We start from the raw sequence: 22,987 nt of genomic DNA on the forward strand, positions 1-22,987 counted from the left end.
TGGGTGGGTAGGTGAAGGCTGTGTTGTTAGGTACTTTGGGTTGGTTGGTAACAAATCCTAAATGCACTAATTGATTTGACTCTTGAATATTTTGGGTAAAAATGAATAATTATGATAATTTTTCAAAATAAATATTAAAATATACGTAGTAATGATCATAGAAAAAATTCACATGTATTATCATAATTGAGTGGAGTTTTCTTTTCAGTTTTGGTTTCAAACGATGTTAACATTTCCATCACTTCCATCTTTTGTTATTTGAACAAGTCTGAAAAAATTACTTTACAAAAATTTTCAAGAAAAAGCCGACAAATTGCAACAAGATCTCCCATTGAAGTTAAAACTTTTAAACTTCTAAAAATATAGGTGTACTTATATAAGATTTTCCAACCATCTAATTATGGATGTGGCAGGATGGATGAAATTCTTCCGTCTTCAATTAGAAGTATCAAGTTCAAATCTTGAAAATGAAAAAAATTCCTAACTAGGTAATTCACAAATATCAAATGATTAAATAAGGGATGAAATTAAGTAAAAGAATGAGATGTTTGGGCCTCGTTGTGCATGGAGCAAAACAATACCAAGAGAACGTTCGTCCAATCCAAGAAATCATCATTATTCACTCACTTCTAGTAAAATGAGAATTTATCAAATGCCATGTAACATAACAATTCACAAACTCATCGTCTGAATATAAAAAACATTTTTGCAAGCTATGAGAACAGCTTTCCTACCCTTTTGAGACCAAGAATATTACCATCATCTTATCTTACACCTTGCTTTCTGAGTTCAAAACCCAGAAATTATGTTTTCTCAAATGAAAATAAATCAATAATGTTACTGTAGAAATGCAGAGAGCGACGATGAGCAATACATCACAAGTCACTACCATGTAACTATAAGAGCTGTACAAGATGCAAACAATGGGAAGAGCAAAGGACCTATAAAGTGGCCTTGCATGAAGCTTTATTATGTCCAGGTTCCTTGCACTTGCTGCAAGTTACTGTCCTCTTATCTGGGTCTATAGTTTTGGTCTCCTCTGGTTTTTCCTCTATCGGCGATTCTGGAGGGCAAGGAGGTAGCACATCTGCAGTATCTGACTGGCCATCTTCTTCAACTGGTGTTCCAATCCCAGGTATCGGATTTACAGATGCAGAATATGTAAAATGGAAACTTTCAACCGTGAAGTAACTCGAGCAGTAATCATACACACATTTACCAATAGAGTTGAGCACAGCCACCGCGTGGCAGCAAGGCAGACCACTTTGTTTCCACTCAAAGCACGTGCACTCACGGTTTTCAATATTCACAACGTGAGTCATCTCATCATGAACTTCAAATAAGACATCAGAAGAGATTAGAACTTTTAGACCATGGGCTTTAGCAGCTTCTTTCTGTATCTTTTTCTCTTTTGATGGAGCAAGTTTGGTGGACCAAGTACTTGACTCCAATTTACGATGATCTATTAGATCACTGAGCATACATATTAAGGCTTCTATCTTTTGCATTATTGTTGATCCTCGAGAATCCTCAATCAACTTGGAGTATGGTTCTGCAACATTCTCTGTGATATAATTATAGTGCTGACCTTTAAATGACAAACTCGTCCAACACTCGGGCTCAATCTGGTTCAACCAATCATATGCGTGTGAACAAATCTGTTTAATTTGCTCAGTCAAACTTTTAAAACCATTAAGTCGGACTGCATGAGCTGCAGCAAGGAAAATTTCAGGTAAAACAGCTCTCCCATCACCATGGAATGGACCCTTCATATTTCTCTTGAAGCTTTCCAAAAGATGAAAAATGGAATAGCCATGAGAAGAATTCTCGAACACCTCAAGCACAGAGTTCTTTAAATTCTTCTCTCGATCTGAAATAAAAGTTATAGAATGAGAAGTTGATAATGCAGATTTTAGTTGCTCCAAAAACCAACGCCAACTATCATCATTTTCAATATCTATTACTGCAAAAGCAACAGGAAAGAAACAATCATCTGCATCAACCGCAGTTGCTGTTATTAAAGTCTCCTTGTACTTTGATCTTAGAGATGTAGCTTCAAGGAAAATAAGGGGTCGGCAACCGTGCTTGAAACCATGTATGGAGGCATGAAGTGAGAAAAAGAAGCGCTGAAGTCTTTTTTCACCGTCTAGCACAAGCTTAACAACAGTTCCAGGATTAGTATTTACTACCTTTTCGCAAAACCAAGGCAGCCTGTTATATGACTTTGAGTACGAACCTTGAAGCTGCTCCTTGGCATCTTCCATCCCTCGCCATACTTGTGAGTATCTCAATTTAATCCCAAAATCACGCAAAATGCTTTTAGCGATTTCCCTGGGTTTGTCATTTGGAGAATCTCGTAACCTTTCCTTGATGATACTTACCAACCAATTCCTTGTACGATGAGAAGACTTCCAGGATTTGCCTTCACATGTATGCAAATCATTATACTTTCTGATCCTAAATGTTTGAGCATCAGGGACCCTAGATGCATGAATTTTCCAAGAACAACCCTCTACCACACATCTGCCACTTACACGGGTAGCATCATTTTTCTTCAACTTGTAGACAAAGCGATGAGCAACAGCATACTTTTGCAGTGCAGCCCGGAACTCTTTCACACTCTTAAAATCCTGATCAACACCAGTAATACCTTCTTTCCAAGTGGCAACTAGCTTCTCTGGCAGATCTTCATCACGCAAAGTAATTGGAGAGGAACTGTCAAAATTATCAGGTAATTCAACACCATCTTCATCCTCCACCATGTCATTTCCCACCATTACGCCAGTTGAACTTCGACTCTTCTTCTTTCGCGACTTCTCCTTAGAATCATTATCAGTCACAACAATGGTTGGACCATTGGCACCAATTTTCCAGGAAGCAGTGCGCCTGCGCTTCTTCACGGTATCAGCAGGGGTAGCATCGTAGTCAAAGCTAATTGGGCTCTGGGCAGTACTACTAACAGCAGCACGTGAACGTGGAGCATAGTCAGAATCATCCTCAGCAACATGGCCAGAAGAAGGGTTTGACGAAGTAGTGGCTTGACTGAGGCTTTCAGCTGCCATATTAATAGCAGGTTCTTGGCAGCTGATATGTACATCGATCAGACAATCGCTTTGAATAGCTATAGGAGAGACAGCAGCTGTTCGAACAGGCCTTAGCAGGGTAACCTTAGAAGGTGTTGTGCTCAGACCACCAGAATCAGTAGCACCTGCAGGTGTGCCATGATGATTTACGTTCTCAGCCAGTTTTAAGCCAATTGTCCTGCAAGTGCAGTTGATTGAGATACAAAGTGGAACGTCAATTACATATATACTACACTACCAGTGATGTGCCATTGACTAAACAATTTTCTTTAGCAGTAATATAGAGTGGCTGGCAACAGGCCCGTGTCACCAAACCACATTTATCAATAAGCAAAACTAATGTATATGTATAATTAAAACATGGTAGTGTTAATACCTCTCAGTGTACGTTTTCAATGCATCGTGATCAAAACCTTCCTTCCCGCTGACAAAAATCTCAGCTGTAACAGAATTAGCATGAAACTCAACCATTCTCTTGAAGTCCTTTTCACTCCTTAAATTAATGAGAGTTTTCCTATTTTTTGGAAGAAAATACTTAATTGACACTGTCGTAAGCTCCAGATTACACAGCTCTGCCAATTTTATCTTGAGATCATCATATGGAGTATCTTGGTTTATATTGACAGCATTTGCCTCTCCTCCTTTATATGACAAGTTCCCATCGACATCATTCACAAATTCACCACCAGACTGACAAATTAAAATAAGCTTTCCCTTCACCATGTCATAAATCTTCAAAGGCCAACAGGAAAAAAGTCAAGAAAAGAAAAACTTAAAAATGACCAGTGTCAATGTTCCTCCAGTAAAGTTATCTTATTTTGTTCATCGTGTGAGATGCCATGTAAGAAGGATGATTCTAGAGAATATGATGCATCAGCACTCATACGAGGAACTCAACTCATTTGAATTTGCATGCATCCAACTTAATTAAGGGTGCAGACATATTGCTAATCATCTATTTATCCAAATGACAACAACAACATACCCAGTGTAATCCCACAAGTGGGGTCCGGGGAGGGGAGGGTGGTGTATTCGCAACCTACCCCTACCTTGTGATGATAGAGAGGTTGCTTCCGATAGACCCTCAGCTCAAGTATCAAAAAACAAGTATGTAAAGCAAACGCAATAGCGAAGAAGTCATGCTGAAAACAATTAAAAGAGAACAAATGGAAGCAACAAATAATATGAAAACCAAAGCAAAGGAAATAACAGGTAATACTAAAACTAAGAAAAAATATAAGATAGTAGAAAAGTAATAATAACCATACTAAAAAGGGAACTAGACAGTGCTCGATCACCTACTAACTGACCACTTAAAAGCCAAAAGAAACTCTTAGTAGGCATTTGGTCATAGATTCCAAATATTTTTCACTTTGTTTGGAATTTATGAAACTGGAGTGACGATATAGTTGTGTTTGGTAATACTTTTTGCAAAAAATATTTGAAAAAATGTTCATACTTGAATGTACTTAAATACAACTTCAAAAGTGAAAAGTGAAAAGTGAGTTGGAAACAGGTGAGAAGATGTTCCCCGAATTTGAAATACAACTTCATTTGGGATTTTCATGGCCATCGAGCGCTCTTGCACCGAAGATGAACGGGGCTAAGCGATCTGCCGAAACTGTGGGATGTAAAAATACTTCAGTAGGGGAGCATTCCACCTTAGAGAGAAGCCTCCGCATGAGCGATGGTGGATGAAGCGGAAGAGAGAATGTCGGCTTGTTTAATGCAAACACTGGCGAAAAATTTTGATTTCTATTTAGAGAGATAAAAAAAATTATCGTGATTCATGAACTAATGGACTCTCCAATTTTTTAGTAATTGAAAATTCGAGGTTGAAATGTATATGTGATATTGCTATAAAGTGCATATTATTGATTTTATTTAATGATAAAGTTATTAATCAACAAAGCTAAATTAAAATTCTTAAAAGATGATATCATTCATAACTCATAAGCACTTATTTATTAGTTTTACATATAGCAGACAGAATTCCATTGGTCTAATTTGGGACCTTAGGATAGATTTTTACTCTATCTGACAAACATATCAAGATAAAGAATAGGAAAGGGCCCTTAGATTTATTTGTGACCTCTGAGGAGCCGTAATAGCAGACAGAATTCCATTGGTCTAATTTGGGACCTTAGGATAGAATTTGACACTTTTTGACAAACATATCAAGATAGGAAAGGGCCCATAGGTTAATTTGTGATCTCTAAAGAGCCGTATGAGGTGAAAATCTCACATATGGTTTCATATTAGTGATGGGCATAGTGATGTTATCAACGATTATGATACTGAAGTTCAAATAAAGTGAAAAATTATCCCGGAAAAAAGTGAATAATTTTTATGGCCAAACAGGTCCCTAATAAGTACTTAACTGCCAAACAAATTTGGTGGAAACCTTGAGTGACTCAATCAGCGAACTGAGGTATTCTAGGATATTCTGATTATTTTTATCTAAGGTATTATGATGATTCTCAATTCTAAGGATGTTTAGTATCAAGAGGAACTTTAATGTCATTCTAATAAAAACAGTATCGCAAAATCATAATCTTACATTCTTCCGATATCTCCTTTACTCCGTATCTAGAGAAATATGATTCTCACATAACTGCACAGAAGCGTTTAGAGGAGTCACCTAATTAACAAAGTTTAAATCTTGTTCACCAACATAAGCATGACTAATGAATAGTGGAAGGTATGTCTGCTTTAAATATTTTAGCTCCTCTAGAGGGATGATATTAGTTTCGAAAAAAGGGCAAGCTTACAAAATTATTGTGAGTAGACAAAATCTTAGAACATTTACTCTCTTTTTCTTTTTTGTTGTATATGTAAATAGAGAATCTAAACTCCTTAAATATCACTTGTTGCAATATAGAACTTAAAGGAAAAGCAACAACATACCCCGTGTAATCCCACAAGTGGGTCTGGGGAGGGTAGGATGTACACAGACGGCAGACCTTGTCTCTACCTTTGTGGGGGTAGAGAGGCTGTGTCCGACTCAAAAGAAGTGCAATTCAATCACAATTTTATACTTTTTCATTTTCCTTTTAACTAGTTGGAAGATTGAAAATGATGAACACTGTATTCATCATTCAGCTAATAAAAATACTACTCCTAGTATGCCTAGTTTGTATAAAAACAGGAAAAGACTAAAACTTCATCCATACAAATACATAACGCAAACAATTCAAAAGCAGAATTCACCCCCAGCAAGTTGGTTACCTTCAAGCAGAATCTTCCGACAATGTAAGACAGCAAAACAAAAACAAAAAAAATTTGCAAATTTACTGCAGATATGTATACAATTAAAGCGATAAAAGAGAGTAAACAGAGCACCATAAACTTACCTGAACCTGTAATTTAGGAGAAGGAAGACGGAAATTGAGAAGGAAGGAAGACGGGACTGAGAAGTGAAAGAAACCCTAGAATTGGGGGTAGTATTTGAATTACGCCTAAAATGAGAGAGTGAATGGGTGATGAGACAAAACAAAAGATGAGGGGGTCTTACGGAAAAAGTAATAGTTTGTGGGGCAATATGTATAAATTAATTAGTTAGCGGGGCAAGAAGGAAAATATTAATTAAGTACATGAAAGTAGTTTTTTAGGAACTTACTATCTTTTCTCAATCTTGGAATTAAATGTACACTTTCCACTTAAACAAAAAAAAGTCAACCTTCATATTTTAATACTATACTCCCTCCGGTCACTTTATTTTTTTATTATATTGCTCCAATCACTTTTGCTATATCAAGAGAAAAATAAATTATTTTTAATAGTTTATTCTTAGTACTAATAATTTATTTTTAAATTTAAGACTAAATATCAATTAATATAAATATTATGATACAATATACATCTCAAATAATATTTTTTAAGAAGTATGCATAATTCAAATTGGACAATTAAAAGAAAAATACTTACTAACATTAATAATACATACTCAAGACTCATTTTAAGTATCTCCTAAGGTTTTAGCATCATAATTGGAAAAATCATTTAATAATACTAATAGTAATTGTTAGTAGTAGTTGACAAAATTATCATTTACTTCCTCCCACCATTTTTATTACATTAATAGCAATTGTTAGTAGTAGTTGACTAAATTATCATTTACTTCCTCCTGCCGTTTTTATTAGTCCATGTTTGACTTGACATATCTTTTATAAAAAAAAATATTAAAACAATAAATTTACTATAATTTTTTTAAATATAATAAATTTAATGTTCTAAAAAGCGCATTAAAAATATATAGTATTTAGTAATGAGAGTAAAATAGGTTTTTTTAAAATTTATTTTCCAAATTGAATAAATAAAATTAAATACATTTATTTTTTGTATATTGGATAAACAAAAATAAAGGAAGGGAGTATCTCTCCTAAATCATAATAATTGTTGAGGGGCATTACAATTTAACTAATTTTAAAGTTAAATTAAATTAGATTAATTTAATATTTTAAATTTTGACGTTTAAAAATGGTACGAAAAATACTACGTAATCTTTCTCGAGATTCTCATATTAATATAACCAAAAAAAACATCTTAAAATGTTGGTGAAAGTCCATATAGTTGTGACAAGTAAAAAGTGAATGGAAAAGGAGTAAAAAATTTATTTGACTAAAATTTAAAACGGAAAAGATAAAGATCAGAGGCCAAGAAATCAATATGCAAATGGCTTTCTACAACACTCCTCCAAGTTAAACTAAGAGAAAAGGTCAATGTACCTTCAAATGAGTTGCAAAATATTACAATGAGGAACTATATCTTCTACCCCAATCTAATAAATTCCTGCCTGCAGGTCATTCATGCATCTTCTGACTCTGTAGCACAAAATAAGCCCATATAAGAAACACAGATACAATACTATGTGAAATCAAAATGTTGCAGGAAGGAATTTGATAAAGATAAGAGAAATATGTCTTTCACCGCTCGAATTAGTTCCATACTTCAAAAATCAAGTAAAACGAGAACCATACCATGTATTGGTTCCGTGTCGTCCTCCTTGAAAACGCCAAGAGGAGAGCCATGCACCGATAGAAGCACTTCTCCAGTCTTAGGAAACCTTAGAGTTTTGGGTGTCATCCCAACAGATAACGGGTTGTTATTCACCTGTAATTACAAAATAGTAAGAATATGGATGATGGCACATATACTAGTCGAAATTTCAACAACTTGGTTTCATTATGAGGTTTGCAGACATTTTTCTCATGGAAAGCACCCTACATGAACAGCAGCCTTAACAGTTAATATTGTTCCCGTAAAACTACATGCTAGTGAAGTCTGATGGCATATCTAAATTACTACCCACTCCGGGTGCAGGAAAAACAAAAACAAATAAAATGCTTCATGCTTCTGGGTATACATGTTACATAAACGATTCTATTCAAATGCCTTTTAGAAGGTACTGAATGACACATTCAGCCATAAATACAAAAAAAAAAAAGATACAGCAAAAAGGTTATTAACTATGTGAACTGAGCAAAAGTAAATTGAAGCTACATACATCAGGAGTCTGTAGAGTATCCTGCAGCTCAAACATCTGAGTGTCAGATGGGTCCTCTAAAACCTACAAAAGCAAAATGACAAACAACGAATAAGAAGGAAAGAAAGCATTAAAAGCACTCAAGGGTGTGATTGTGACCTGGTGGTTAATGAAATAGGTTGATAACCATGAGGACACAAGTTCAATCACAGCGAAGCAAAAACACTAGGTGATTTCTACCCATCTGTACAAGCTCTGATGGACAGAGTTACATGTTACCTATGTTGGTAGGAGGTAGAAAGTACCCGTGGAACTAGTTGAGATGCATACAAGTTGGCCCGAATACCATGTTTATTGAAAAAAGAACAAGAACGAAAGCATAAAAATATATCACATGTCAGAAGGATACACCAGCTGATCAATCAAAGAAAAATTAGGAAGATCCACAACTTAAGCTCTACAAAAGCCAGGAGATAAGCCAGTGCAAAGGCCACAAATGACTTTAACCACCCCTCACCTCCACCAAAAAATTGAGATTAAAAAAATCATTAAAAAGAGGTTTCAGATGTACCAACTAGTTTTCTTACTTCCACAAGTTAAAAGCTAGAAATTATCAATCAAATGGAAGTGTGTGTACGCAACCAAAGCAACTTGAAATATGGTATTGCAAGATCAATGGCATAACAATTGACCACTAAAATTGTTGCAAATAGTAAATGAACAGCATTACATACGAATTGCTTGATTTGCATGTTTTCAGCACCAAATAGAGTTGTTTTCACTGTCAACATTTAGGTAAAGCAAGTCAGAGAAAATAAACTTCAGCACCTTGAATTTTCAGAAAAGTATGCCAGAGGAGAGACTTAAAGATACCAGATTTGCTTGAAGATTCAAATTCACCAAATGATGGTATTGCATTGGAGCAATCAGGGTAAGCCATGGACAGCTGTCGTAGAAGAGAAACATGTAGATTTCTTCCATTAAATTGGTCCGTGCTTAAATTACCATCAGCCTCTTTTCTTTTCACTTCATGAGTGTCATCCTCGTTCCTAACAACAGCCAGGTTTGGAAGGTTTTCCCTAAAATATTGCACTACCGGAATATGCAGCTGTTCGTCATTGAATTTCGACCGAAGCAAGCGCATGAGAGATGGTATGTCTTTGATCTCCAAATTATAAATGGCCCTCACTGCAGCACTTTGACATTCAACTGGAAAAAGAATGGGAGAATAATTGAGTTGTCTTAGATAATCTCGGAGATTAAATCACGCTGAATTAATGAAAATCCAAAAAATAGGGACAGAAAAGATATAGCAAAGAACTAGACCAAAAGTGCCTTCATAGCAGTTCATTAGTCATTTATCATGCTGGCCAGACATAGAAGAACATCCAATAGAATAGCCAATTCTTAATGGACCAGCCATCTGTACGGTAAACAAGGTTAATGCATCCTCTGGGATAAAAAAGATAGATGGTACTTTGTTCAACATTTTGAGAGATATTGCATAAAAAAAATGGAACAATAGTGAAACATTTTGAGAAATAGCATCAAAAAAATGGAACAATAATGAAACATTTTGAGAGATATAGCATGTACGGGGCAGTAAGCTAAAAACCATGTTAAATTAAACAATAATTAGGTAACCAAGCTAATCTAAAAGTTAATGTCCACTTTATGAAATCAATGGATAATTTTACACTTAGTTCCTAATTTATCCTTATCAATACTTACAGTCATTTCCCTATTTCATTTTTCAAGACATTGTATTTATTATATTCAAAGGGTGATATAGTAAAATTACACTTTTATTTATAGTTTATTTAAAAAGTGTGCAAAGTCAATAGTGAACAAGTATTATTGGACAGAGTGAGTATATTTTTTCTGCTTTCAGCATAATTTGTTTCTAAGATACATGATACTCTTTTTTTATAAACTTTTTTACTTTTTGGCATAGCTCAGAGATAAACTGACATAATATTTAATCACATGCTAAGTTGAACAAAATTCACAAGAAAATAATACCTTCCTCCTTGGATAAAATATCATCTTCCTTTTCCACTTGATGCTTCTCCTGATTAGCATTCTCCGAGATTTTTTTACTCTGTTTGCAAGCTCTTCCTCTTCGTTTGGGCATTGATTAGAGAATTTTTCTGTGAACATTTTTTCTCCACTAAGCTAATTAGCACACTAATAATAAGCATATGTTTTGACTCATCTAGGACTTCTCATGACAAACATGAAGTATGTTCAACTAAATATGAATCACTTACTACATTTTGAATCAATATTCAACAAATAATCATGAAAGAAATGCATACATTGATGAGAACTAAATTAGTAGACCAGTCACAACCTTAATTTTGATATATTAATTTCAGTTAATAATTAGTAATGAATTCAAAAAATGTACCTTCACCTCGATTTCGCTGGAGAGAGTGGTGTCAGTTGGCCGTCTGTACTGCCGCTGGAGAGACTACGACTACGGCACAAACAAGGCAATCACTAACCTTTATCCAATTTGCCAAATTAGAAGCGGAAAGGGTGACAATTCCTACTTAAAATCTTTTCTACAGACTGTGAAGGGAAGGAATAATGGATTTGGGGAAGGTAAAAGAAATATGAAAAATTCAAATCAAAATCCTACTCTTTTTTTTCCTGAAGGTGCCACGTGTACCTCCTTTGGACAATTTCTTTGGTAAAAAATTAGAGAAATTACGTAAAGAGCAAACATATTTATCCGAAATAGCTAGTTAAGAGAGAGAGTGTTTAGGTTTTTTTTTTATTAATTTTGTATTTGTTCACTTGGAGTTGCATCGATTCTCTTTATATTAATGTATCAATTTATTCCTTGTGTATTGGATTCGGATAAAGAGCAAATTGATGCGAAGGGAATGGAAACATTGCATTGCAAGTTTCTTAGCTAGCATTTGGCCATAAATTTCCAAATATTCTTGACAAATATTATTTGGGTGAAATTTCACCATGTGTTTGACCATAATATTTGAAAAACATATTTCACTTTTTTAGAAAAATATGATTATATCCATAAGTTTTAAAAACTATCAAAACTAACCATAAGTTTGTATTACAAGTCAATTGAATTTTCGTTACAACAAATAACAAGTAGTATCCATGACACTGGAGCAATGTGGTAGTTTGGAGTGAGTGCAACAAGCATCATTCCATATATCGTGAAGTAGACAAAATACATGATTTTATTACCTTGAGCCGATTGTTCATCATTTTCATCAACACCATATCATCACTTTTATATTTATTGAATATTTCATCACTACTTTGGTGTTCATATAAAAAATTATGTAATTCAATGCAAACAACTACTATAGAGGGTGTTTTTGTAAAAGATAAAAGTTTGGTGTAAAATTTCAATTTTTAAAAGATCCCAAATAATGAAATTTGGCCCAAATACTAAAAAAAACTACTATTTGGAAATTTGGGATATTTGCTAAAAATATTTGCCAAATAATCAAAATCCTACTTCTTTTTTTTCCTGAAGGTGCCACGTGCACCTCCTTTGGACAATTTCTTTGGCAAAAAATTAGAGAAATTACGTAAAGAGCAAACATATTTATCCGAAATAGCTAATTAAGAGAGAGTTTAGGTTTTTTTTTTTTAATTAGTTTTGTATTTGTTCACTTGGAGTTGCATCGATTCTCTTTATATTAATGTATCAATTTATTCCTTGTGTATTGGATTCGGATAAAGAGCAAATTGATGCAAAGGGAATGGGAACATTGTATTGCAAGTTTCTTAAAATTAAGTATGTTTGATAATTAACTAACTATCTATGATTGATAATTAGAGCTCAAACTATCTTTATTTTTGCAACTTCCTCAATTTCTATTGAACAAATAATATCACTCTTTTGAATACTCTCTCTAACAAATACTGACACACAGTATTACATTCATGCATTAGCTAGATCTGATTTTTTTTTCAGAGCTAGGAATCACAAGTTTGAAATGGCTATGGGCTTCATGAACAACCTTTCCTTCGTCATTAGTATTAATTACCACATATAATTTCGTCAGTCTTTTTGTTATGAAGTAGTAATTCATATATTATAATCAGTACATTTTTCGTTATTAAGCAACTCATTCATGTATTATTACATATATGTGCATGACTCATGTGAACCAATCATCCTACAAGAGTATAGAACTTCAAAGCCAACAAAGGACGACCTGCTATGGTGATTCAATTAATGAAACGAGAAGTTTCTTCCGTTCTTCTTGCTTCCGTGAATGGTGGAAAGAAGGAGCATTCGAAAACTGAATAGTGAAGATCAACAGTAATTACGATGTTAAACAATGGTGAAAAATTGCTGCACAAACAACGATTACTGGGATTTTGGTACAGTTAAGCTGAAAGGAGTTGAACTAATTTGAAGACAACACTAAAGTCCCCTTCTGGGAGGCAAAACAAATGCCAATTTCGGAGTGTACCAACTTCTAATACTGCGCTTTTGAAAGTAAACGGACCCATTTTTCAAGGGAAGTGTACTCTAGCATTGCAAGAAGAAATCTAACATCTCGTAATCTGATTTGAGGTAGAGTTCAAACTATGACACAGGTAAGAATAATTATGGAACAGATGGGAACAAACATTAAAAGGCCATTGTGAATACATAGCACAAACTATTCGAAAGCAGGATCAGCCCAACAAGCTAGGTATGTATCGCCATCTTACGAGAGAAGCAAGCCACACAGCAATCTGGTTCCCGCCAAGTAGATAGTTTCCACTTCAATTTCCCTCTAACAAGGGACAGCACAGAGTGCAGAAATAATATCAATCAAGAAGGCAAGAACGCACTCATAAGAAATAAGGTACTCCTGTCCTGGGTCCTCGCATCTGATTGTTTTCTTCAGTTTCAGTGAAGAACTTCACCTCTCTCTCCTGATAAAAGAACAAAAATAAGAATAAGAAAAATTCTATGAAACACAGCAACTGACAGCAAAAATTCCATATATAGAAAATGTTGTCAGGAAAGATGAGGGAAATGAAAACATAAATAAACAAATAAAAAATAGATATTAAAGATATGCAATGCTAACACTACACGTTCCAAAAGCTGGAGTTCAGATCATAGAACAACTGCCAGTGGAGAATGCTCTAAAGAGAAACTGCCTAAAACGTTCCATGTTCTCTCCATCTTCCTTACCACATAGCTAAGCCAGTACAACTATGCAATTCCACTCCATGCTTAGTACATGAAAATTTATTTCTATCCTCATTCAGTCCCATTGAGAATGAACCACCAACTCTTCTATGAAGTCCAGTAGTCCACACAAGCACAAGTCCAGTTGATTCGTCTATTCCTGTTTCTAGTGTATAGTTGTAAACAAATCTTATCAAAATCTTCTAATTCTAATATGATTCACCAAGAGAGAGAAACAAAGCAGCTCCACAAGGAGCTTTACAGAAGGAACAGTCAGCATCAGTATCTCGCATCACATTTCCAACCCTTCATACTGGAACGTGATACTTCCTAGATCATTAAGAATTTAAGAGGATCTCAATTTTGATTTAAGTATTTCAGCATTCCTTTGACACATTTCCATCAATAATTTTCTGATAAGAAACAAAGTTAATAATGAACTCCTAGAGATGAACACCCTTCTATGATCCAATTACAATAGGCAAACTTCAATTTAACCTAACGTAACACATACCATGTTGAATCATGAATTGCAAGATCAATTTTTAAAAAATTGGTACTCATCACTTTGAAGTACAACGATCGGCAGAATACACAATCAAACAGAAAGGGCATTACTAGGTAATCCCTTTATTTCAGAAAGGCTAACTAGAAGTTGAATAAGCATTGGAAAAGAGCAAAAGTACCATATTCTCATTGAAGCTCAATATTGAAGCAACATTTCCACAGCGATAACAGTAGTTGGGAGCAGACCAAACCTTCATATACAAAGGAAACGGTGTCACATTAAATATATACTTACTACATGTTTAAAGGAATGTATGTTCAACATGCCATAAAAAAGTTATTACTCAGTACTCACAGTAACGAGTCCTTTGTCCTGGAACATGTACTTCAAACCTTCCTGGACAAGTTGGTGTGCCCGACAAACTAGATCCAACTTATTGATGTGATTAAACTGCAAGCATGGCATGAGAACGTTGTTAGAAAAGGATATATAGCGATATCAAACATCTTTAACCCACTTACCTCAGTGGTAACCCTGGATCCAAACAGCCAACCTGCTCCTCGAGGACTTACTGCCCATGTTTCAATCTCTTCAGGATCGCTCCACATAAGATCACAAAAAGGCCCTTCATGCGGAATTTCACAATTACGTTCAATGACCCTGATCTGCATGTCATAAACAAAAAGAAGCTATATCAGTTCCTTGATTGTTTGTTTTTTGGTTAACCGATAAAATCCATTGTTTCTAGATTCAAAACTCAGTGGATAACCAAGAAGCAATGTTAGTTCTTTATGATCCCACATATCGATTTCATCGCCTAAGTCAAGATATATCACATCAATACACTTGAACAATCTGAAACTTGTTACAGTTAAAAAACAAAACACCTCAACATTCAAGTCAGCTACCTGATCAATAGTCCTAACATCCGGAGAAAGGCCACCATGGACACATAGTACCTGAAATGGAACACAGGCGGATTAATATATAAAAGATATGGCCAAGCAATTATTATCTTATCAAGAGTACCAGAACATACTGTTCCATCTATAATTGCCGAGAGAGTCAGATAGTCAAATACGTCAGTGCAATACCGCCAAGCATTTGCATTTCCATACTTCCTTTGGCATTCATCATAGAATCCATAGACCTATTAAAAACAGGTAGAAAGTAAAGATCAGAAAATAACATGTCTAGGAGGTGTGTTCCTTTGCATGCCATGCATAAATCCATCCTATAGAAGCAAATCTTCAAAGAATTCTAAGTGAGAACAGAACAAAACCAAAGGTATCAACTTAAAATAAGAGCAGCAGCAACAATAATAAAAGTAATATGCAAATACTGAATAAAACTCAAGTTACAAAGTAAGCTTCCTCCAGAATGCATCAACATTAGCTGCACCAAGCTCAAAGGCTACTCCAGTTAGCTCTTTGCAACACAGTCATCATGAGTCGCCTTACTGATATTTCAAGGCTAGAACCCATAAATACAATGAGCATAGAATGCAACAACAGTAATCATTAAGAATACAAGAGAGTATTAAACATTGTCCAAGCGTGAGTTCAAAAAAAAGAAACCCTCACAGAGAGTAACGACCAGCTCATTTTCTCTCTATCTTTTTTTTAATAACTAAGAAATACCATGTATTAGATGGCCCAACTCCAATCGACCCACAAGTTCGAAACTCAGCAGAGTATGGCCCCACCCTCTTCTTTTCTTTATCAGGTGAGTATGGTCCCACCCCTTTATTTTCCCTCCACTTAAATACCAAGCTTCCATCAGCAGCAGCAGGGTTCAAACTCACCCTACCCACACATCCCCTTATACCCTTATCACTAATACTGATCAAAGGCCTTGGGGGACTTCTTTCTTTTTTTTGGATAAGGGAAGGTAGATTATTGATATAATGGTACCAAGCTGGTACTTACATAGATTACGAAAGTCGGGGAGCGGTCTACTTTCTGTATTACATCATTAGAGAATCCAAGAATTCCAAAAGTTGAGCTGGACACTCTAGCAAAACGCTCGTAAGCCAGAAATGCAAATTAGGTATAAAATTGTACTTTAAAACAGAAGAATGTTGTTTTTTCCCAATAATAAGTCAAACTCCCAAAGGCCTTGGGAGCCATAACTGCCAACTTTAGATCTGCTGTCTGCACATTTAGTCAAACAGTCCAATGACAGCAACAGACCAATTGCTTCTTTAAGAAGAAAAAAGAACCAAGTATTTTTTTTATTTGGGAGGGAGGGGGTTTAAAAAAATTGTTAAATAAAGAATCACAAGCGCATCTATGGTACTTGCGTCAAACACACTTCTTAAATAGCTATTATCTATGAATTTAAGCATAACATCTAATACCTGAGTTAGCTGCCTGCTCTCATGATTCCCGCGTAAAAGTGTAATGTTGGCAGGATATCTGGTAGCAAATTAAAAACAAAAGGTAGATAAATAAGAACCAATGCCCTATCACCTTTCAATAGACTAGCAGGAAAATCAACAGCTGCCAGTGCCATACAAAATTCACATTTGCTCAACTGAGGCAAAGAAGATAATATGAGTCAATCGTTGAAGATGAAAATATTGGGTAAAGTGGAAGACAGAACAAGAGAAGGGGAACCATCATAACATATAGGCAAAAACATGAATATTATAAAAGCTCAATGCTTCCCATGAGCATCAAATTGATTTCAAAAAGAAAACATTACCTACGGTAATTTTATTGAAAAGATAATACAACGTTTGTCAAAATATACGTGTCCATATCACAAAGTTCGCAGCGCAATTAACAATTTTATCAACCTAATGATTCCTCCTGAGACAGTAAGGAATAAGCAGTAGTACCATTTTCTAAAAGTAGACAGGTGATACAAATTCTATATAAATATTTCTTACCATACCTTGCTTTAAGGAGCAATAAAATTGTGAAAACTTCGAGACTATTGTATCCACGATCAACAAAATCTCCCTGCCCAATTATGAGAGATGGGTGAACTAGAATCCTGGAATAAATTTTTTAACAAGATAATCCGTAAACGTCCATCTATGGACTAGGAATAAACTATATGAATTTTACCATAAAGATGTAATTTGTCTCTGGCACATGACCACCAGTGTGGAAAAGTTTCATTAGATCATGAAATTGGCCGTGTATATCCCCACAAACAGTAACTGGACTATTAACAGGTTGCACATTTGACTCCTCAATTAGGATCTCCTTAACCTGTGAAAAAGTGTCACATGTTTTAGACACAAATGAAATACAATGCATGCTCCCAAGTGAAATTAGATGTGATGCTGAATTGCAAGGCTGTAAACATTATTGAACAAATGAAAAAAGAACTTTCTGCCTACTACAACCCATAACCCCAATAACTATTGTTAATGTGATTGGTGTGCAGGAAGAAGATACCAAACTAATGCACTATCAGTATCATGTGCCACATGCAAACAAACACTTTTCTCTGAATGATGTCTATAGAAGAAGCAATTTAGACCTCCACTTATTTGCGTAATGCGTCATACTTCAGGTAGTCATTCTTTTTATTCCCGACTCTCAATCATGCATGTCAAAAGAAGACAAGCTCTTGTTATGCTGGATTGATTAGTACCACAGGAAGTCAAATGATACATGAAACAATCATGGAATTATATGAGAAGGAACTTACCTCACAAATATAACCACCTAATCAAAATAAATAAGACAAAAACTATAACTCAGGAACTCTAATATACATCCACCCAACAAATATAAGCAAATGACTCCCCTATATTTCCATTTCCTCCCATCTCAAAAGCATTCTATTGATCTGTAAACCTTCACAACAGGCTTTGTCTTGGCAAGGCCAGGGAATAAACCCAATAGTCATATAGTTGAATTGTATGTATTAAGCATGACCAAAAATTGTCACATTATCTAACTTTGTAGGCTAATGGATGACATGGAAGCATGAATAAAGGCTTGAGTCTTTACTAATAGCTTCAATAATCAAAGATCTCAGGTTGCAATAATCTTTGTTAGAAGCAACTACTTGAAGGAAGGTCAGTACTACACCAATACTATGTAGGTCACAATGGGTTCTTGTTACAAACTAATTATGCTTTATAGCCTATTCCTCACTTATTTTGTACTTCCAATTAGTGCCTGTGAAACTTTTCCTTTTGGATACCACTTTGCCACTATTACTGCCCCACCCACCCACCATCATGTTTATCAACCTTGAAATTTGATCAAATGCCATGAAGTATGAAAAGGAAAGGGCAATTGACAAACCAACATGAAGTTTTTACTGGGTAAACCTACCGATTCCTATGAGGTTAAATGAGCTTTGTTCTTTTGAAATTAATGGGGAACACATCTTGTTAACATGCAAATCCGATCCCTATAAAATAAGTTCACTAGATGGAGATATGAGAAAAACAAGAGCAGACGGTAGATGTTATTATGGTTAGATTTTTTAAGAGAAATTTTCCGGATCACAAAAAGCACTCTCTAAATCAAGCTTCAAAAAAACACTTGCAGTACACATAAGAAAATCATTAACTTCCTCAAGTGAAAATGAGACTAATCTGCTGAATGTAAGACACCTCTGCATAAATATTCCCCATTGACATTTCTCCCTTTCACACAACCCTATAAACGAAAAAACAAAATCAACAATATCTACAAGCTAACCCCCCCCCCCCCCTCCCCCCCAAAAAAAAACCCAAATGGTAGAGTTCTACCAGGAATTCTCTTGCCCTCCTATGATCACCATAGTGGTAAAGGTCCTATGACAAAGGAAAATTCACCGGATCTGACTTCATAATATCTCCCATAAGTTCCTAGGAGAAACTGCTTCACTCTAGCGTAGGATGGTAGCTCCTATAAAATCCTTCCTGTATATTGCTAACACTTAAGAATAGGAGGTAGCTCACACAAGGTTTAGCTAAATAGCTGAAATGGGAGTGTCATTAGGTGGCACATCATGTAGGAGAGTAATGACACCATTTGGGATGGTGATCCAGGCCAATGTCACAAGAGGCTTGGTTTAGTCGGTTTACTATCGGCGTGCCTACTGGATGACATTGAATGTTACATGCAGGTTTGGCTTTTCTGTCAACAGGATGTTGAGCAGCAACAGCCTGGAGGACTTTGGAACCATTGCCAGTTACGGAGATCCATGGGAGAGCAAGGCTATAGAATTTATCACATGTTAGCCGAAGTCCAGAGGTTATGCACTATTATAGTGGTCGTGGATAGATTTTCGATGTATACCCATCTTCATGCACGCCTCACTAAGCTCTGCATTGCCGAGGAAGTCCCAAAGTAATGAGCCAAATGGAAAAATCAATATAACCTTTACTATTACTAGAATTTATGATTATTTTGTTTTAGTAAACAGCTTGTTAGACATGTGTCAACAAATCAATCAATCAACCTTTCAAACCTTACCTATTTAAGCTCAGCTATGGGAATCTTCTACATCTATTTCTTCTCTATTCCGGCAAATTTCGTTACAAAACTGGAAATACTTGTAGATGTGCTTTTTAAGAAAAAAAAAAGGATAAAAGTATTAAACATACGTATTCACAGAGGAGCTGAAGCTCGTCCTCCGCCAGATGCTGTCCCTCTTTAACCTTCGTTATCCACTGGTCCAAATCCATCGCCCTTCTTCTAAATCTAGTGTTCCTTCTTCGTTGCAATTAAACCTACCAGTTGTATAGAAATGTACGGATTTATCTGAAGCGTAATGTAGAAGAGCCGATTGATTCAGCTGCCGTTTCCGATGAATTGATGCCGGAAAGTTGCTCGATCGGATACTGCCCAAAACCCCAATCGGAGAAAACAGAGTTTCCGATCCCTTCGGATGGAGTGAATTTTGAAACCCTGGCGAAGTGAGACTTTACGTACAGTGGTATTTTGGCCAGAAATTGATTGGACTATTTTACCCTTTCATCCCTAGCCCACATTTTTGGCAACCCCACGAGTTCTATTTAGTTGGTTTTATTTGTGGCTAAAATATAAAGAGCCTATTATTTTCCTCTGTGGGGTAACGATTAATGTAGAGATGTGCATTTGAAAATTTTCATTTTAGGGTAAAGTATTGTAATTAAAGTTGGTGTCAAGACTTCTTATATTTAATTTCTACATTTCGAATCATAATTTTATTTATTTATTAATTTCGAAATGTATGTTGTTAAAGTTGGAATTGAGATAATTTATATATATTATATAAAAAGAAATTAGTATAAATATAGTTAATCAGTATTTTTGAAATATATTAAATTTATAGCGTTAAAGTTGGCTTCGGACCTGCTTCCCAATCAAATGCACTTAATTTTCAGATTTTGAATTTAGAAATTTAATTAAGGTGGGATGGTTGTCATCTCACCACAACCTTTAGTGGCAATAAAAAACATATACTCATTCTATTATACTGCTAAATTTAAATCTCCAATTTATCTCCAACAATATTTTTTTGAAAAATATACTTCTAAGTAATACTTATGGTAACTTAGTAGTAATTTTTTTAGCAGTTATAATTTATAAGTATCAACAATTGTCTTTAACCACAATTATCATTTTTTTTCCATCATCATCACTAACCACTGTTACTAGCCACCATTTATAAACATCTTTATTAGTTATTATCACTATAACAACCACAAAATATAGCAATAATTAATCACCACTATTAACTATTTAATTATTATTTACAAGTATTAGACATCGTTAATTGTTATTATCAACCACCGTGATAAACTTTCAACTATGATGTCACATATCATATTGCTGCGGTATTGATGAAGAGGAGATATAAAAGTGTCTTAGTGAGGAGTTTTGAGAGGTTGTATACTGTGAATACGAGGAGATAAAAAAAATATACGGAAATATGATTAGATATGACATAATGCAACTTCAGTTTATTGAAGATACAACATTAGATACAAGGGTGTAGAAATTGCAAATTAAGGTGGAAGGTTAGTAGGTAGCGAAACATTGTTTTGTTTTTCGACAGATTTAGGCTTTGCGGTGTATGTCATAATATTAACTTTATTCTTGTAGTTTCTTGCTTTCGACATCTATCATTTGTTTATTGTGTTTTAGTTGTTGCACTATTTTATTGTTGTTAGTTCATTGCTTGACCATCATGCCTATCCTCTGTCATCTTCAACCCCCCTACCTTATTCCCCTGTCGTGATATTTTATTATAGTATGTAAATACTTTTAAGATACTATTATTTTTATTACTTATCAAACACTAAACACTAAAGAATACGTAAAAACATATTTTCCTCGATAACAAATACACCCATAATGTAAAAATATATCGAAAGTAAATTTTGGTGCCCACTTTCAATTTGTCAAAATTTAAGAGGTCTCATACAATTAACATCGGTGGTGTGAGACATATTATAAAGTTTCTCAACCCGGCAATTGAGCCGCATCGAGAAAGAGGATAAATTCACAGGGAAGGAAAGAAGAAAAAGACCCGAATGCGAAAAAAAGCCCTAAATCGAAGCACACAATCTTCAGCTAATAATCTCTCCAATTTCCAATAAACCCTAAATTGAAGCCATGGCAGGAAGAGAAGTTCGAGAATACACCAATCTCACCGATCCTAAAGGTATTTTCGCATACACATATGTAACTGCTAGCTAGTTTTTTGCTATTCATTTGCTTTTTTAGGTTTAACCTGTAAATGCAAACAAATTTTTGGCAGATAAGAAATTCGGTAAAGGGAAGGACAAGATAGATGACGAGGAGGTCACTTTCCAACGCATGGTTTCCAAGGTTAGCGAATCCCGTTTCTCCAACTTTATGTGGTTGTTAAATTTATTAGAAGTGAGTGAATTTTGCTTCTGATTTGAATTTTATCTGCTTTTAGCAAAATTGAGTCCATTACAGCTCTTGAAAGTTGATGTTGAATCGTGTGAACCGCCTCGTTTAACAGCTTTAGCTATTAATCTTATTGAACTGAACTTAATTTCGAAATTTAAGTTGGTAGGGAGGAGACATGTTACTTATTTATTTATTTTAACTCCGCAACAGTTTATAATTTGAGCATGGCATATGCTTCAGTTTTCTTCATAGCATATTGTCACGTCCCGCCACTTCGCAGTAGAATTTTACGTCCGGATAGGGGCGGAAGGGTCTAGAGTTGTGGAGAGGTTTCCGGAAGACTCCAGAACCTTTTAGATTATTCAAGAAGGCTAGAGAATTCCTTAGAATTCTCTAGAATAGTTTAGATAGTTTCAAGAAAGCCTTAGAATTCTCTAGAGGTGTAGAGAATTCTAGAGAGGGGCTTTTGTGTAAATATCTTAGGGACTTGTAAGTAATTTTTATTTGCACTTTAGTCCTTAGGATTTAGTATAAATAGAGGGTGCCATTCATTTGCAAGGCATCCATCCAACCATCCAAGTTGTAAGCAATCTTCCAAAGCAATACAAAAGCCTTCTTCCAAAACTCTCTTTGTTCTTTCTAAGTCTTTCCTTAAGCATTCTCTTAGCGATCTAGTCTTAAAAGGCTTACTTGAGCTTACAAGATCGTGAAAGATTCGTGAGTAAGTTGTCAAGTGCCGCACGGAGCTTTAGTAAGACTCTAAGTCCGTGACAACGTGGTATCAGAGCGAGGTTCGATACTAAGGGAATGGCAACAGAAGGAGACATAAACGCCGCTAGCACCACCAACGTCCGTCCGGATGGTGGAAAGAAGGCCCGAAAGGGTAAGAAGCATCAAAAGGGTAGTGAG

At 35.2% G+C, this 22,987-nt stretch overlaps 4 protein-coding genes across 5 annotated transcripts in view; 1 reads left to right on the plus strand and 3 right to left on the minus strand.

Moving 5' to 3' along the window:
* Window positions 1–591: 591 nt before the first annotated feature.
* LOC102599808 (uncharacterized) lies at window positions 592–6,701 on the minus strand. Its single transcript, XM_006347321.2, has 3 exons — window positions 6,437–6,701; window positions 3,460–3,815; window positions 592–3,261 (listed from the first exon to the last, which is right to left on the minus strand). The coding sequence occupies exons 2-3, from the start codon at window positions 3,804–3,806 to the stop codon at window positions 942–944; spliced, it is 2,667 nt and encodes an 888-aa protein (XP_006347383.1). The 5' UTR covers window positions 3,807–3,815; window positions 6,437–6,701; the 3' UTR covers window positions 592–941.
* A 975-nt stretch (window positions 6,702–7,676) lies between these two features.
* LOC102600143 (uncharacterized) lies at window positions 7,677–11,343 on the minus strand. 2 transcript variants are annotated; one of them, XM_015308800.1, is made up of 7 exons: window positions 10,979–11,343; window positions 10,591–10,718; window positions 9,442–9,777; window positions 9,303–9,349; window positions 8,590–8,652; window positions 8,063–8,195; window positions 7,677–7,906 (listed from the first exon to the last, which is right to left on the minus strand). In XM_015308800.1, exons 2-7 carry the CDS (start codon window positions 10,700–10,702, stop codon window positions 7,890–7,892), a joined length of 708 nt encoding a protein of 235 aa, XP_015164286.1. In that variant the 5' UTR covers window positions 10,703–10,718; window positions 10,979–11,343; the 3' UTR covers window positions 7,677–7,889. The 2 variants fall into 2 exon arrangements, with proteins under 2 accessions (XP_015164286.1, XP_006347384.1); XM_006347322.2 differs by lacking the exon at window positions 8,590–8,652.
* A 1,680-nt stretch (window positions 11,344–13,023) lies between these two features.
* LOC102600476 (phytochrome-associated serine/threonine-protein phosphatase 3) lies at window positions 13,024–20,209 on the minus strand. Its single transcript, XM_006347323.2, has 10 exons — window positions 19,819–20,209; window positions 17,330–17,476; window positions 17,154–17,221; window positions 16,615–16,672; window positions 15,295–15,405; window positions 15,164–15,214; window positions 14,777–14,920; window positions 14,610–14,705; window positions 14,434–14,505; window positions 13,024–13,485 (listed from the first exon to the last, which is right to left on the minus strand). The coding sequence occupies exons 1-10, from the start codon at window positions 19,897–19,899 to the stop codon at window positions 13,402–13,404; spliced, it is 912 nt and encodes a 303-aa protein (XP_006347385.1). The 5' UTR covers window positions 19,900–20,209; the 3' UTR covers window positions 13,024–13,401.
* A 1,436-nt stretch (window positions 20,210–21,645) lies between these two features.
* LOC102600801 (uncharacterized) overlaps window positions 21,646–22,987 on the plus strand; it is a 6,165-nt gene continuing 4,823 nt past the window's right edge. Inside the window, exons 1-2 of the mRNA XM_006347324.2 lie at window positions 21,646–21,863; window positions 21,960–22,030. Coding sequence (XP_006347386.1) covers window positions 21,815–21,863; window positions 21,960–22,030 — 120 coding nt within the window. The 5' untranslated portion in view covers window positions 21,646–21,814. The remainder of the gene's footprint in view (window positions 21,864–21,959; window positions 22,031–22,987) is intronic.

Source organism: Solanum tuberosum, unplaced genomic scaffold, assembly GCF_000226075.1.
Source record: "Solanum tuberosum cultivar DM 1-3 516 R44 unplaced genomic scaffold, SolTub_3.0 scf00087, whole genome shotgun sequence".
Taxonomy (NCBI): Eukaryota; Viridiplantae; Streptophyta; class Magnoliopsida; order Solanales; family Solanaceae; genus Solanum; species Solanum tuberosum.